This window comes from Natrix helvetica, assembly GCF_964273705.1.
Source record: "Natrix helvetica genome assembly, chromosome: W".
NCBI lineage: Eukaryota > Metazoa > Chordata > Lepidosauria > Squamata > Natricidae > Natrix > Natrix helvetica.
The window spans coordinates 46,247,446-46,265,183 of record NC_138555.1 but is presented as its reverse complement, the minus strand read 5'-3'; the positions used below and the strand labels follow the sequence as shown (position 1 = coordinate 46,265,183).

The window sequence follows — 17,738 nt, the reverse complement described above, 5'->3', positions numbered from 1 at the left end:
TGGTGTTTGGGAGGCGCCCTTTTTAGGTTATAAAAGGGTTGACTTTGCATACACCCTTCGCAGCAGTCAACAGAAGACTTATGCCAGAAGCTCTAGTCTGGGATCCTGGCAAGCTGGATAGCTGCTTTTGTGTTCTGTTCCTGTGAGTTTTGTCTTGGTGGCTTGCTGCCACGGAACCTCTTGTCTGTTTGTGCAATAAACCTTGTTCCCTTGTACTGTTCCGGAGTGTGTGTTCTGTGTGGGCAACGGAGGAAGGGGGGTCAGAACAGTTTGACTGCTGCCCCAAACGAATCTCCATTCAGCAGTAATGGAGCAACTCCAGGCGGAGAATGCCCTCTTCGCACAGCAACTTGCCTTGCTAACAGCGCAAGTTGCGCAGCTGTCTGCTCCTGTCAACCCCCCACCCCCCCAGCAGCAACGGAGGAAATGCCCAGTGGCCATGCCGGATAAGTTTGATGGCAGTCCGAAACTTTTCTCGCCGTTCCTGGGCCAATGCCGGTTGTTTATCGGCTTGAGAGCGGAGGACTTTCCCACCGACCAGACGAAGGTGGGATTTATTATTAGCTTGCTCTCAGGCACAGCAGCGCGGTGGGCTACACCTTTGCTGTCTCACCCGAGCCCCCTGCTGGACGACTTCCAGGGTTTTTGTACTCATCTTCGGCTGACGTTTGAGGATCCCATCAAGGGAGAAACAGCCACCAGACTCCTGAAAGAGTTGCACCAAGGGCATGGTTCTTTACTGGAGTACGTTAGCGAGTTCCGGCTGCTCAGTCAGGACTCTGAGTGGAATGAGCCAGCCCTTATGGATGCTTTTCAGGATGGCCTGTCAGATGACCTGCAGGATGAGCTGGTGAGAGTGGACAGGCCTCCAACGTTTGACGCGTTGGTTCATTTATGCCTCCGGATTGACGGCCAGCTGCAGAGGCGGAGGCCTCGCCGAGCGTCCCGGGAGGTTATGAGAGTGCCAGTTCCACGAGAGACTCCTGTCCCACGGGAGGAGCCCATGGAGTTGGGTGCAGCCAGACCCCACTTGTCACGCACGGAGATGGATAGACGGCGTGCAGGAGGGTTGTGTTTTTACTGTGGGGACCCGGGACATCTGGCTACGGTTTGCCCCAAGAAGGGAGGTAGAGGGGCTGCACGGTCTACGGCCTCCCCTTAACGACGGACCTCCGTCTCGGGAAACGGGGAAAGCCCGATCTGAGGGAGACTTCGGGTCGGGCACAGGCCGGAACAGAGGCGGAGGGGCCTCCACGGCATCTGATTCTAGCAGCGCACATTCTCTTGTCGGGTAGTCCGCAGGGAATTCCAGCCCATGCCTTGGTCGATTCCGGGGCTACCACAAACTTCATGGATGCAGCGTTTGCCACGAAATATCACGTCCCTCTGTGCCCGGTAGACCCTCCGATGCGAGTGGAGACCATTGACGGTCGGGTGCTTCTGTCTGGGCCCATCAAGAACGCCACGCAGCCTTTGTGCCTGATCCTCGGGGAGCATGAGGAGGCCATCCAATTTTACGTGGCTTCGGGTCTGCATTTCCCTGTGGTGTTGGGCTTGGCTTGGCTGCGGCTGCATGACCCCCAGATCCACTGGTCGCAGAACAGGATCTCGTTCCCGTCCTTGCAATGCGTCGACCACACCCGTCATGTTTGCGCGGCTCAGATGCCCAGTTCGGCCGAGGTGACAGTGCCACCGGATTTAGCGGAGTTCGCGGACGTTTTTAGCGAACAGGAGGTGGACCAACTGCCACCGCACCGGCCTTATGACTGTCCCATTGACCTGGTACCTGATGCGAAACTCCCGACGGGCCGCTTATACTCCATGTCTGAACCGGAGTTGGCCGCATTGCGGGACTTCATTGACAAGAACCTTGCCCGGGGTTTTATCCGGCCTTCGTCTTCGCCCTTGTCTGCCCCGGTTTTGTTCGTCAAAAAGAAGACCGGGGATCTAAGACTTTGTTGCGATTACCGGCGCTTGAACGCCATCACGATCCGTAATCGCTACCCGTTGCCTCTGATTCCCGAGTTGTTGGAGCGGCTCCGGGAGGCCGCGGTGTTTACAAAACTGGACTTGCGTGGGGCTTACAATCTGGTCCGAGTCAGGGCGGGGGATGAATGGAAGACAGCCTTTGGCACCCGATACAGACATTTCGAGTACACGGTCATGCCGTTCGGGTTGACCAATGCCCCAGCTGTCTTCCAACATTTTATGAATGATATCTTTCGGGACCTTTTGGATCAGTTTGTTGTTATCTACCTGGACGACATCTTGATCTACTCCACGTCTCGGAAGGATCATCAACAGCACTTGCGTCAGGTCTTGCAGCGACTTCGAGAGCATCGCTTATTTGCCAAGCTGGAGAAGTGTCAGTTCTGGCAGACCACCATCGAGTTCCTGGGGCACCGTATATCCCCTGAAGGAATTGCGATGGAGCCAGGCAAGGTGGAGGCGTTACGAAGTTGGCAATCTCCTCGACGGATGAAAGACGTTCAGAGACTCCTCGGGTTTGCCAACTACTACCGGTCCTTCATCCCCGGCTTTGCTTTCTTGACCGCACCCCTCACTCGGCTCCTGCAAAAGAAAGTGCCGTTTCACTGGGGGTCCACGGAACAACAAGCGTTCGTGGCCTTGAAGCGCGCTTTTACAAAGGAGCCGATCTTGAAACACCCTGATCCCCATCGCCCCTTTGTAGTCGAGGCGGATGCGTCTGACATCGCAGTGGGGGCGGTGTTATTGCAGGCTCACGCCCCTGATGGCACCCTTTTCCCTTGCGCCTATTACTCTCGGAAACTCAATCCTTCCGAGCGCAATTATACCATCTGGGAGAAGGAGTTGCTGGCTATCAAGGCGGCGTTCGAAGCCTGGCGACATCACCTGGAGGGGGCCAGGCATCAGGTCGAAGTCCGGACAGACCATCGGAATTTGGAGTTTTTGACAATAGCGCGGAAGCTGAATCAACACCAGATCCGGTGGTCTCTGTTTTTTGCCCGGTTCCATTTCAAGGTCACGTATATCCCCAGTGCCTTGAACCAGAGGGCGGATGCCCTGTCTAGAAAGCCGGAGTACTCAGACCCTGCTGATTCACTTCCCCCCGGACGGTCCTACCCGTCGAGTCCTTCGCTGCAATCCAGGAACCCGTGGATTTACGGTCGTTGATACGGGATGCGCAGTGGAACGACGAGTGGGTGGACCAACGGCGGGCAGAGGTAGGGCCGACATCCCCGTGGACCTTTGACGAGGACCTTTTGAGGTATCGGGATCGGCTCTACGTGCCTGCAGGACCGCTCCGTGGATTGGTTCTCTCCCAGTGTCATGACACTCCGGCAGCGGGACATTTTGGCCTGTTCAAAACCTTGCACCTGGTTTCCCGTACGTTTTGGTGGCCTCGCCTGCGACACGATGTGCAGACGTACGTCACGTCGTGTGTGCAGTGTTGACAGGCCAAATCAGCGACGGGAGCTCCTCCAGGCTTGCTACAGCCATTGCCGACCCCGGACAGACCCTGGGGAGCTGTGTCCATGGACTTCTTCACGGAACTGCCTCCATCGTCCGGTTTCACTACGGTCCTGGTGGTGGTGGACATGCTCACCAAGATGGCGCATTTCATCCCCTGCCGGAGATTGCCGACAGCCCGCGCCACCGCCCGCATGTTCATCCAGCACGTGTTCCGGCTGCACGGCCTACCAGACCGGGTTGTCTCCGATCGTGGTACACAATTCACGGCCCAGTTCTGGAAAGGGCTGATGGCCACTCTTGACGTCCAAGTTTGTTTGTCCTCGACGCACCTTCCCGAAACCGATGGGGGGACGGAGAAGGTGATTGGGATTCTGGAACAATATCTGTGCTGCTTCGTGAACCAGCAGCAGAACAATTGGGCGGAGTACCTCGCCGTGGCGGAGTTTGCGTTCAACAACTCGCAGCACTCCTCCACATGGACGACGCCTTTCATGGCGAACGGCGGGTACCACCCTCATTTTTTCCCTCTCACCCCAGTGGACTCTCCGGTCCCAGCAGTGCAGGATTTCCTCTCTGAGCTTCAGGCGGTTCACCAGATGGTGCGCAGCTATTTGAATCAGGCGAAGGAGGATTACAAGCGAGTAGCGGACAGGTCTCGCCGTGTGGTGCTGGAATTGGCTGTGGGTGATCGCGTGTGGTTGTCCACGCGGCATCTTCCATCCCACCGGCCTACGAGGAAGTTGGACCACCGGTATCTGGGGCCGTTCCCTGTGGAGGCCGTTATCAATCCGGTGGCCTATCGCCTGACCCTCCCGCGCTCGATGCGAATACACCCGGTGTTCCATCGCTCGCTCCTAATAATAATAATAATAATAATATATTTATTTCTTAGCCGCACCCTCTCCCGAAGGACTCGGGGCGGCGTACAACGAAACATTCGAAATAAATATGTAAACAAAACAAACATATAACAAAGGTACACTAAAACATACATACATACATAAGGAGGAGATCGATTGATAAAAACAATTAAAATACTGTATTTAAAACCCCTAGAAATTAAATGTAATTAAAATACCCAGTTAAAAACCCGTCAGGAGCGATATGGTTAAATCAAAGTTGAGCCAGGCCAGCTGCTTGGAATAGGTGGGTCTTAAGCTTAATACGGAAGGAGCGGAGGTCAGAGGTATTCCTAATATCCGGGGGGAGGTCATTCCACAGGGCTGGGCCCGCCACAGAGAAGGCTCTACTCCTAGGCGCCGCCCCTCGACACTGTCTGGTGGACGGCACCTGGAGGAGGCCCTCTCTGTGCGAGCGGATTGGTCGCAGGGATGTATGGAGCAGAATACGATCCCGCAAGTAACTAGGTCCTAAGCCACTAGGTCCTGATCCCTGAGCGGTCGGATTGTCCTCTCTGATGTCCCTCTTCACCCCTGCCGTCGTCGCGTGAGGTGCACGCACAGCCATCGCACAGAGTGACCCGGATCCGTGACTCGAGATGGCTCAAGGGTCGGTTCCAGTATTTGGTTGACTGGGCGGACGAGGACTCGGACGGAGGGACCTGGACCGATGCGACGGCTGTGCATGCTCCAGCTTTGGTGCGGGCCTATCATGGACAATTTCCCTTCCGACCGCATCCCGAGCGTCAGGCCCGGGGGAAGGGCCCTGCGGTGAGGGATAGTGTTGTGGCCCAGCCGGTGCCGGTGCCGCTGCCACCAGACTCCGAGAGTGATAGTCCCTACGAGTCAGCTCCAGAGGAGATGGGCGACCCTGGACAGGATTCGGATGCTGAGCAGGGATCCGAGAGTCTGGTCGGCCACCAGGAGGCGCCTGAGGCATGCAGCAGCGGTGAGAGCCAGAGGAGGGGGGCTCCCGATGCCATGCCTTGGAGCAGCGGGGAAGACTCACGAGACAGTGAGTCAGAACTCAGCAGGGAGTTTCTGGACGCCCGTTACCGGCGCGCCCACAGATGCAAGGAGCGTGGGCGTAATTATAGGCGGTAAAGAGCTCAGCTGGTGTTTGGGAGGCGCCCTTTTTAGGTTATAAAAGTGTTGACTTTGCATACGCTCTTCGCAGCAGTCAACAGAAGACTTATGCCAGAAGCTCTAGTCTGGGATCCTGGCAAGCTGGATAGCTGCTTTTGTGTTCTGTTCCTGTGAGTTTTGTCTTGGTGGTTTGCTGCCATGGAACCTCTTGTCTGTTTGTGCAATAAACCTTGTTCCCTTGTACTGTTCCGGAGTGTGTGTTCTGTGTGGGCAACGGAGGAAGGGGGGTCAGAACAGCACATGATGATTTCCTGCAATCTATTCTATATTCAAAACCCCTAATACATAGGAAAGTGGCAGAGAGAAGAGGGGGAAACGCTCTGTCATCCTAAATTGTTTGAAGATAAATAAACTATGTCATTGAACAACTGCCATTAAATGTTAAAAGTAGAGCAAAAATACTGCAAAAAAGAAAAATACTGATTTATATTGTGTTAATGAATACTATATCAACATTTTCTATTAAGAACTGAGAGTCCAACTATCACATTAACTTTACCTACCTCATTGGTAATATCATATACAACTATAGCTGCCTGTGCTCCTCTGTAATACATTGGTGCCAAACTGTGGTACCGTTCTTGACCAGCTGTATCCCAAATTTCAAATTTTACTGTTGTATCATCAAGACATACAGTTTGCGTTAAAAAAGCAGCTAAAGAAAAAGAGAAAGGAACAGAAATTGGGATCCTCTGTATGTTCCATTGGCTTACAACATTCTTTCCTGCCACATGCCATTAAAAATTCCACGATAGTAACAATGCTTTATTTTAATGATTATAGACAGATGGCTGTATTTTAGAGTTCTCTACTAATATTACTGTATACTGTAAGGTCAAATCTAAATTCAACTCATAACTTTTGAAATGTATAGTTAAAATGTATAGATATTTAAATATAGAAATACAATTCTCATATAGCAAAGTAGAATTTTGTTTAATCTATTTTCCCTAACCTTGTGCTGATGGCATTTATCTAAATCCAAATGATATGGGGCACAGCTGATTAATGATAAGATAATTCCTACATATTTCAAGATTACCAGACTGGGGAAGATTCATTTAATAACTTGTCCATGTGATCACCAGATACTGAGCTTGACTTAAAAGAAGACTTTACCTTTATTTGGAAGGAAAACTGATCTTTGTTCTATATTATTTCCTTACTTTCTATGAGACACATTGCTGTGCCTCAGGTTTCTAAACTTAAATGATCAATTCCAAATTCATTTGTCTTCATTTAGTTATTACTATGAATTATCTCTTTCTTAAAGACAATTTCAGTCCAGATGGAATAAAAATTATATCTGGGTGTATGGTATTCTGGGAAGAAAAAGTAGAACCAATTATATCAATCAATCAGAATAGAGCTGGGACTTTGGAGTTCTTCTAGTCCAGTGATGGCTAACCTTTTTCTAAAGGTGTGCCAAAACTGTGTGTGTGCACTATCGCACGCACGTGCCCCCCCACTTGCGCATGTGTGAGCGACCCCCCCCCACTGTGCATGCACCCCCCACGCAGGGGTGGGTGGGGGATTTTTGCCTTCCCCAGGCTCTGGAGGCTTTCCTGGAGCCTAGGGAGGGCAAAAACAGTCTCCCGCGGCCCTCCAGCACACACCAGAGCTGAGGGCTGCTGAGGGCTGACATGCTGGCAAATATGGCTCTGCATGCCACCTGTGGCATGCGTGCCATAGGTTCGCCATCACGATTCTAGTCCAACCACTTGCTTAAGCAGGAGACCCTATACCAGGGATCCTCAAACTTTTTAAACAGGAGGCCAATTCACAGTCCCTCAGACTGTTGGGGAGCCAGACTGGCTGAGTGGGCATGGCTAGGTCATGTGACTAGGTGGGCGTGGTCAATTTAAAAGTCCATTGAACAATGCACACAAATTAAATTTTAATTTGTTTTGCTCCTGGGGGTGCCCCTAAACCCTTGGGGCTTTCTCAAGCCCCAAGGAGCTTGAGAAATCTCAATCTCTCTCTCTCTCTCTCTCTCTCTCTCTCTCTCTCTCTCTCTCTCTCTCTCTCTCTCTCTCTCTCTCTCTCTCTCTCTCTCTCTCTCTCTCTCTCTCTCTCTTTATCTTCTGAAGGTGGGGGAGGTAAAAAACGGGCCTCCTGGGGCATCTGTGCACCCCATTTTTCACCTATCCTGCCTCCAGAATGTCTCTGAAGGCCAAAATTGTTGGCCTTACCTTTCAGTTCCAGCACGAGGGACTCGCGAAGGTAAGTCCTGCACTTGGCCAAAGGTTAGGCGGGGCGATGTGGGGTGGGGGAGCAACCTCATGGTCCTGTGTGGGCTGGATTAATGGCTTCAGCGGGCTGAATGTGGCCCACGGGCCACAGTTTGAGGATCCATGCCCTATATCATTTCAGATAAGTGGCTGTCCAGTCCCTTCTTAAAGACCTCCAGTGATGAAGCACCTACAACTTCTGAAGGCAAGCTATTCCACTGGTTAATTGTTCTCACAGTTAGGAAGTTTCTCCTTAATTCCAGATTGCTTCTCTCCTTGATTAGTTTCCACCCATTTTTTCTTGTCCTGCCTTCTGGTGCTTCGGAAAATAAGTTGAACCCCTCATCTTTGTGGCAGCCTCTCAAATACTGGAATACTGGTATCATGTCACACCTAGTTCTTTTGTCTAGACCAGTCATACCCAGTTCCTGCAACCATTCTTCATGTCAGCCTCCAGGCCCTTAATCATCTTAGTTGATTTTCTCTGCACTTTTTCCCATCTCAACATCTTTTTTGTAATGTGGTGACCAAAATTGGTTGCAGTATTATGTAATATAATATAAATCCTATTCTCCAAAGCACCCAAGGGTAGAACAAGAAGCAATGGGTGGAAACTAATCAAGGAGAGAAGCAATTTAGAACTAAGGAGAAATTTCCTGACAGTTAGAACAAATAATCAGTAGAACAACTTGCCTCCAGAAGTTGTGAATGCTCCAACACTGGAACACTGGAAGATGTTGGATAACCATTTGTCTGAAATGGTATAGGGTTTCCTGCCTAGGCAAGGGGTTGGACTAGAAGACCTCCAAGGTCCCTTCCAACTCTGTTATTCTAGTCTATTCTAATCTATTATATCATGGTGACCAAAACTGAATGCAGTATTTCAAGTGTGGCCTTACCAAGGCATTATAAAGTGGTATTAACACTCCACGTGATTTTGATTCTATGCCTCTGTTTATGCAACCAAGGATTGCATTAGCTTTTTTGGCTGCTGCCTCACACTGCTGGCTCATATTTAAGTGATCGTCCACTAGAACACCAAGGTCCCTCTCAGAGTTACTGTTTTTGACCCAGGTTTCGCCTAATCTGTACGTGTACCGAAGGGGATTTTTTTGCCTAAGTGTAAAACCTTGCTTTTCTCCACATTAAATTTCATTTTGTTGGATAGGGCCCATTGTTCAAGTTTGTCAAGATCCTGAGCTTGTCTTTTAGGGTGTCGGCTATTCCTGCCAGCTTAGTGTCATCTGCAAAATTTGATGAGCTCTGCTTCTATTCCCTCATTTAAGTCATTTATGAAGATATTGAAGAGTACTGGGCCTAAGATGGAACCTTGTGGTACCCCATTGCTTACTCCCCTCCATGTACAGTAGATATAGTAACATTAAGGAGTACTTGTTGAGTAGTTTGTCAGCCAGTTACACATCCATCTGGTGGTGATGACATCTATCCCATATTTTTTTAGCTTACCAAGAAGTAGACTGTGGTCTACTTTGTCAAATGCCTTACTGAAATCTAAGTATACTATGTCCATGGCATTTCACTGGTCTACTAATTTAGTCACTTTGTCAAAGAATGAAATAAGATTGGTTTGGCATGATGTTTTAGACAAACCCATGCTGACGTTATACTTTTATTTGTTTCTAGATGTTCGCAGATCTGCCTTTTGATTATCTTTGCCAGGATCTTCCCAGGTATTGATGTCAGGCTGATTGGTCTGTAGTTTCCTAGGTCTGTTTTTTTCCCCCTTTTTTTTGAAGATGGGAACCACATGAGCTCTTTACCAATCCTCTGGTAGTTCCCCAGTGCTCCAGGAATTTTGAAAGATATGGTACAATGGTTCTGAGATGACATCTGCCAGCTCCTACTCTGGGATGTAATCCGTCAGGTCCCAGTGATTTATATTCATCAAAATCAGACAGCTGTTCTCTTACCATTTTCTTGCTTATTTTAATTTTTATTTCTAGTTTGTCTTTTAGAGTTAGGTTTTTGGTATGTTGATCTATGGTTTCTTTTTGCGTGAAGACTGATGCAAAGAATGAGTTAAGCAGTTCTGCTTTCTCTGTATTGCCTGTTACTTCTTTGCCATCTTCTCTCTTTGGTGGAACAACTGTTTCCTTGACCTTTTTCTTATTATTTATATGTTGAAAGAAAACAGTTTATTTCAACTCCACCAAAACAAGATGGGGGTAATATAATGCTATAGTTGTGCAGTATGTTGCAAAGAAAGGAGTAACAGTATAAAACACATGAAAACAAGCTTTAACACTAAGGTGTATTACAGTGATGGCGAACCTATAGCACGCGTGCCACAAGTGGCACGCGGAGCCATTTGTCAGGGCATGCGCGCGCTGGCCAGCTGAGTTCACCTTTTCAAAAGCTATTTTTTGCCTTCCCCAGGCTCCAGAGGCTTTATAGGAGCCTGGGGAGGGCGAAAAGAGCCTCCCCCGCGCCACCCCACCCCCACCCCCGGAGGCTTCAGGGACCGTCCGGAGGCTTCCCTGATGCCTTCAGAACGCTTAAAATGACCCTCCGAGCAACCGGTTTGCTCGGAGGGTCGTTTTAAGCACCCCGAAGGCTTCAGGGACCGTCCGGACGATCCCTGAACCCTTCGGAACGCTTAAAACCACCCTCCGAGCAACCCGGAAGTCACTTCTGGTTTCAATCAATCAATCAATCAACTTTTATTTATAACCCGCACCCTTTCCTAAGCAGGACTCGGGGCGGTGTACAGTCATTATTAAAAACCAAATACATATCAAAATAGCATAAATATACATAAACATAGACATAGACGGAGGAGGTAGAAAATATACTGTACCATATTTAGTTAAAATACAAATAAGATTTAAATTCCCTTAAAAATTCCACAATAAGATGTTTGCCAGGAGGTGAAAGATGGAGCTATAAATCGGCTAAGCCAGCAAATTGGAACAGGTGGGTCTTAAGCTTCTGTCGGAAGGAGCGGAGGTCGTTAATAGTTCTAATATCGGAGGGGAGGTCATTCCAGAGGGTTGGGCCCATCACAGAGAAGGCTCTACTCCTAGGCGCCACCCGTTGCCACTGCTTGGCGGATGGCACCTGGAGGAGTCCCTCCCTGTGAGAGCGGATAGGTCGTAGAGATGTGTGAGGTGAGATGCGATCCCGCAGGTAACTAGGTCCCATGCCATGGAGCGCTTTAAAGATAGTAACCAACACCTTGAAACGTACCCGAAAAACCACAGGTAGCCAGTGCAGCTCGCGCAGGAGTGGTGTTATATGGGAGTATCTTGTTCCTCCCATGATGGCCTGCGCGGCCGCATTCTGAACTAGCTGTAGTCTTCGGGTGCATCTCAAGGGGAGCCCCATGTAGAGAGCATTGTAGTAGTCCAGGCGAGACGTCACCAGCGCATGAGTGACTGTGCGTAGGGCGTCCCGATCCAATAGGGGGCGCAATTGGCGCACCAGGCGCACCTGGTGGAACGCCCCTCTCGCCACGGCTGTCACATGGTCATCCATCGACAGCCGGGCATCAAGGAGGACGCCCAAATTGCGCGCCCGTTCCACGGGGGGCAGTTGTTCGCCCCCTATGGCCAGCAATGGCATCCACTGGTTGAACCGCGGCGCCGGTAGCCACAGCCACTCAGTTTTAGAGGGGTTGAGTTTAAGTCTGTTGTCCCCCATACAGACCCGAACGGCTTCCAAACACCGGGACATCATTTCGACGGCCTCGTTGGGGTGGTTTGGGGTGGAAATGTACAGCTGCGTGTCATCAGCGTACAGATGGTATCCCACCCCAAAACCACGGATGATCTCACCCAGCGGCTTCATGTATGTGTTGAACAGGAGGGGCGAGAGGACCGACCCCTGTGGCACCCCACAGGTGAGTGGCCTCAGGGTCGACCTCTGCTCCCCTGCCAACACACACTGTGTCCGGTCGGAGAGGTAGGAGCGGAACCACCGCAAAACGGTGCCCCCTACGCCCACCTCTTCCAGCCGGCGCAATAAGATACCATGGTCGATGGTATCGAAGGCCGCTGATAGATCTAATAGGACCAGGATAGAGGAACAACCCCTATCTCTGGCCCTCCAGAGATCATCTACCAACGCGACCAAGGCCGTCTCCGTGCTGTGACCGGGTTGAAAGCCGGACTGGCGCGGGTCTAGATGGTCTGCTTCCTCCAGGTGACGTGGGAACTGTTGTGCCACCACACTCTCTACAACCTTCGCTAAAAAGGGAAGGTTGGAGACAGGACGGTAATTAGCTAGCTCCTCCGGATCCAGGGAAGGCCTCTTGAGCAGGGGCCTCACCACCGCCTCTTTCAAGGCGGCCGGCAAGGACCCCTCCTCAAGTGAAGCGTTCACCAGACCCAGGAGCCAGCCTCGTGTAACCTCCCAGGATGCCAGTACAAGCCAGGAGGGACACAGGTCCAGTAAACATGAGGTGGCTTGCAGTCGCCCACGTAACCTGTCCAAATCCTCGGGGGCAACAGAGTCAAACCCCTCCCAGCGTGGTGTCTCAAGACTTGCTTCCGACGTTTCCCCTGGTCCACTGAAGGGGGCCCATCCACTCCGGATCTGATCGATTTTGTCCTGCAGATATTCCCCAAACTCCTCTGCTCTACCCTGCAAAGGGGCTTCCCGCGGCCTCTGTGATAAGAGGGAGCGGGTCACCCGAAACAGGGCGGCAGGGCGGTTATCCGCGGACGCAATAAGAGCGGCACAGTGTCTACATTTGGCCGCTCTCAGTGCCACAAGGTAGGTCCGTAAATAGGCTCTTACCTGTGTTCGGTCAGATTCGGAGCGTGAGGACCTCCACCTGCTTTCTAGGCGTCTCTTGTGGTGGTTTGCTCGGAGGGTGGTTTTAAGCGCTCCGAAGGCTTCAGGGAAGCCTCAGGACGGTCCCTGATGCCTCCGGAGGGCCTCCGGGGGGGGAGGGCGGGGGAGGCTCTTTTCACCCTCCCCAGGCTCCTATAAAGCCTCTGGAGCCTGGGGAGGGCGAAAAAAGCATGTACAAATGGGGGGGGGGTGTCACACGTTGTGCACGCATGCGCACTGGGGGGGTGTCGCGCATTGCATTATGGGTGCGGCACGCCCGCACACGACCCCCCTGCTCTCCCCCCACTTGTGGCACGTGAGCCAAAAAAGGTTCACCATCGCTGGTGTATTATAACTGATAAAGTTTGTGAGGCAGATTTCAAATTAGGGGTGTTTGGTTCTCTCTGAGCTTGGTTGTTTTCTTGCAACAGTTTCACTATCCAAATTAGGCAATATCATCAGTGCCAGTGTTGTCTCGTTTGGGTAATGAAACCCAAGCTCAGAGAGCACCATCATTTCAACCCTGAGCTGCAAATATTCTTCTCCATTAGACTTCAAATTCCTGAAAAAGTACAAATTAGATCTAATGGTTTATAAATTTGGAGCACAAAGAGCAGGGTGTATCGAGAATTTTCACTGTGGTCTAGTTTACATGTAACATTATTTCCTCTGTGACATGTTTTCTACAACATAGTCGCTGGGAGTCAGGCAGCATATAAATTATTATTAATTTTCCCATAGTTCATTGAATGAACTGCAATTCTGAATTATGATTTACAAACCACAATGTCTATGTTCACTGTTTTCTATTGCAAGAAATCTGAAGCGACATGATGATGTAGCAGATTGTGTGAACCCAAGCACTGTATAATGTATTTCTTTCAGCTTACATTAGCACGTCTGTATGACCAAAGATGGCAGCAAAGAGATATAGACATCTCTTTGCTGCCATGTATTTGTTGTCCAGTTCTTTACGGTTCGCATTTGGTAGCCCTAATTTTATTGGTTACCACATGCAAAGATTACTGGCTAATAACTCACAGGGCAACCTTCATGGTAGGCCTTTGGCAATGTCCTAGAATACAGATTATATGTTTTCATCCCACTATTGCATACATAGCCAGTGTATTGGCCCTCAGCTAGATCAGATCTTAAGGCTCAAGGGACCTATTTCTTTGTTTTCAGGTTGTCCTATACCCATTTACTATTAAAATTGATTTAATTAAAAAAATCAGTTCATGAAGTAAGGCTAATGTTCAATGTCGCCACCCAGTGCCTGATAACCAACCCAAAATTGGGAAGTAACTTCTTCTACATAATCAGAATCTGTGTATTAAATATTAGTGTTTTGATCATACAATACTGTTATTCAAAAAGGAACAGCAATTTGTTCATTAAATATGTCAAAACATTATTATCAATTACTAAGGATGTACAAAACAGTCCATGAAAAAATTGTCCCTGAATAGAACACCGAAACCTAAACATGTGCCTGATCCATGAAGTGTTTTGGATGGAGGGGAGAATGCTGGAAAAACCCAAGCAAATCAATGACAGCTCTCTCGCTCTATGTAAAAAAGAATTTCTGTGTAAGGGTTATTGATTAGCAGTGTTGATGATCACTGTTTTACAACTACAATAGAGGAAGCAACATAGGGTTTTCTCTACTTTCTTCATAAGTGCTCATTCACCATCATGGCCAAAGACGACTTTAGGTTCCTACCAACAATTGAACTAGGCAGTCAGACAGAATCTTTTATTTTGGTCACTGACCAATAAAAGTACATACAATAAAACAACCAACCAACATAAAACTTTCTCCTAATGACAAGAACTATTGGCAATGATTTGTGGGCGAAGCTTACACATAATGTAGTGAAGTTTTGCTATTTTGGGGAAATAAATGTATCTTGATTTGACAGATAATGCAAATAAAAATTTTCAGAGTTCCCTGGACATTTACAGAAAAGAGGGGTAATCAACTGGTGGTGAATGTCCCTGTAAAACTAGCAATACAGACATAAGCGTATCACAGGAGCAGTATTGAGTTTTATATGGGTTTTTCCTATATTTTCCTTCCAGGACAGCTGTAGGGAGAGCATTAAGCAGAGCTAAAGATAAGGGTCTCCTGAATTTGGGGACTGTGATATGATATAAATATGATGGACTACACAGTGACTCACAACCATGTAATCATGAATGAACTTTAATATATTGCTTAAGGTTACTGCAAAGATGACACAGAGACTCATTTCCTAGTTAGCATCAGAAGTATCAGGCTGCTAATATAACACAGCTAGCATGTTTTAGGCACTTAAATTGTGATTCAATTTGTGGTCATAGGCAACATCTTTTCTTGGACAATATCAATAGTAGACCTAGATACTGTTCCAGGACCTCTACTAGCAGCTATGACAGAGTGGTAACAGTAATGCTCTGAACAGCCAGCATGTTAATTTTCCTCATAAACATCACTGGTATCATGCTGCATGCCTCTGCAGGGGGAACCCCACCCACCTCCACAGGTCAGGCACAGGAAAACACTTACTGACTGTAAGAATTAGATTATCTGTCTATCTTTCCTGTCTTGTATACCTGGTAAGGCTGACATCAATCTGGCAAGTCTGATAGTATAATTCTCCTGCCATCACCTTTACAGCTTGATAACTTAGGGAGGGTCCCTCCCAAGCCTCTTGCTCTGCCAATTATGTAGCTGTGAGCTATGCTCCCACTTATCTGATTGTTACCTGGGCAGCATCTTTTCTCCGTCTCTCAGGGTCACATCCACATACCATTACAGTAAGTGACAATTACCTGTAACTTAACTGTAAGATACAGCAGGTTATAAAAATATATACACTTAACTGTATCTTATTTGAAGAACTTTCACTAAAAATTGTCACCTGGATTTTTAAATGATACTTTAAAACATCAGTGAAAAAAAGAATTCAAAATCATTTTAAAATTACACAAGTAACATAATAAGTCTGTGACAGTGAAACAATCAAGCCATAATTATTTACCTTGACATGCATTACTGATTCATAAGCATAAACAATTAAACTTGAAATTGTAACATTTCTCACCTCCAATTGTACTCTCTTGGAACTCATGAAACTGGCCTTTTACAAAGCGAAGCACCAGACTTGATTTGCCAACTGCAGATTCACCAAGAAGAACTAATTTGAACTGACATATTTTATTCTCAGCATTGGGCCCATTGGGTCTACTTGCTCCTCGGTTGGCCATATCCAAACTAGAAAGGAGTCCCTTGTTTCAGATTCTTAGAAAGAAGATTCCAGGATGCGAACCTCAATGTGCCTCCACCTCAAGGCACCCTGTAATATAAAATAGCATTCACATTTTAGAACAGATATTGAGCACACAGCAGTGTCTTACTAAAAGTTATAGTTATCTTTATAAGGTGCCTTGCTTTTTAAAACAGTATACATATATTTGACAGTATTGGGAGTAAAATTCAGTCCCGTTCCAAGCCGGGAGAAAGACATAGGAGCCAATGAATTTGGAGGCAGGCTGCAGGAAAGGAGGTCTCCATTTATTTAGGAATCAGAAGTGAAGTGACTCTGCCAGGACAGAGAGTCTTCCGGCAGCCGCCCCACAACCATAGAGTGCACTCCCAGAGCAGCCGCTGCCGGAACACTCGGCAGGAGACCTCCGGGGTTTGGCAGCTGCAAAAGAAGCCATGTTGGGATGCAGGGAGAGCTGGGCCAGGGCATGGTGAGGCTGGGAGGCGCGCAAGCGGGGGGGGGGGGGCGGAACAGGCACTTGTGCAACTCCCCTCTCCAGCTGGGCAGAGCGCCACTCACTGACCTAGGGGTATCCTAAAGGTGCCAAGCCGCAGGAGCCGGGGGGTGGGGAACAGGCACTCACATGACTTGGCGCCTTCAGGATACCCCTATGTTGGTGAGTGGCACTCTGCCCGGCTGGAAAAAGGGGTTGCTGGGCAGCTGCTCATGAGCGTGGTCAACTTATGGCTGCTGTGTTGCGCTGCTGTGACAGCACAACACAGCCGTTGGCCCCTGAGGCTGGGCCCGGCTCTTCAGGAGCCCACTCGCAAGAGACCAGCTGCCTGGCAAACCCCCTCTCCAGCTGGGCACAGCGCCGCTCACAGACCTAGCAGTATCCTGAAGGCACCAAGCAATGTGAGCGCTTTTGCCCCCCCCGGCTCCCGCACCTTGGCGCCTTCGTGATTCCGCTAGGTCAATGAGCGGCACTCTGCCTGGCTGGAGGTGGGGGGGGGGGGTCCAAGGGGCTTATTTTCGGGGAAGGGCTTATATTTTTGCCCACCTGAAAAATAAGGCATGGCTGTCAATGTGTAAAGCGTTTCCATGACTACTATCAACTTGGGAAGGGAGGAGAATTCCATGCATACTTTTGGCTCGTCAAGTCTCATATTCTTTGCAGCAGGCCTGTGAATGCACATGTCTATAACCTGCCGTAACATCTTGTTGGTGAATGTTATTAATGACTTCAGGCAGAGGGGAGGGGACACAGGGGTGAAGTTCAGATGCCATTAAGTGGAATTTAGTTTCGGCTCCACAGAAAGTCATGCCAACATGTTGATCCTAATAAATGAATGGGGTTTTTTGAACTTTGTCTCGAGGCTCGTAAATTAATTAGGTCATCTCTTGGGAACTTCAGAGAGAGCTGAAACTGACTTTTAAAAATCTATCAAGATTTCCGGGTTTCCTGAATCCTGGGCTCTCTGAGCACTCTCCCCCCCCCCCCAATATTTAGGGTGCTTGGAGGGAAAATCAGGCAACAGGAGGTATGCGGCAATGCCAACAGCGATGCCTTTCCCAGCAGCAGAAGCAAGAAAGGATGAGTACTGGTGGAAATTAGCCCCTAAGGCAGCTGAAGTAAAGTTCCCTCAACCTAGTCCCCAGATACAGGGAAGGGTCTCAAGCACGCTGGCAAGGGTGGACTGGAGGTGGGACTGGGCACAAGCCAATGTCCCAAAGCCCCAGATGGAATCCCTGGAGAGTGCAATAGAGCAACAGAGGGAGGATCTTGACCGGACCACCCTTGCTGATGAGGGGCCATCATGCCGCCCAAAAGAGAAGGGAGGGACATCTGATCCTCTTGAGGAGAAGAGATGCAGACTGGAGTGCACCCCCCGTCCTCCACCCAATAGAAGGAGAAGGAGCCCAAAACTGCAACCAGTGCCTCTCCCACGCAGCAGGCAGGCTGC

General features: G+C 49.1%; 1 protein-coding gene across 2 annotated transcripts in view; it reads right to left on the bottom strand.

Moving 5' to 3' along the window:
- LOC309400683 (ras-related protein Rab-5A-like) overlaps positions 1–15,775 on the bottom strand; it is a gene marked incomplete at both ends in the record, with an annotated part of 60,597 nt that extends 44,822 nt beyond the window's left edge. Inside the window, 2 exons of one of the 2 annotated variants that reach the window (XM_081969280.1) lie at positions 6,005–6,156; positions 15,613–15,775. In XM_081969280.1, the coding sequence (XP_081825406.1) occupies positions 6,005–6,156; positions 15,613–15,775 (315 nt within the window). The remainder of the gene's footprint in view (positions 1–6,004; positions 6,157–15,612) is intronic. The other variant, XM_081969281.1, reaches the window with a different exon arrangement.
- Between the last annotated feature and the right edge of the window lie 1,963 nt (positions 15,776–17,738).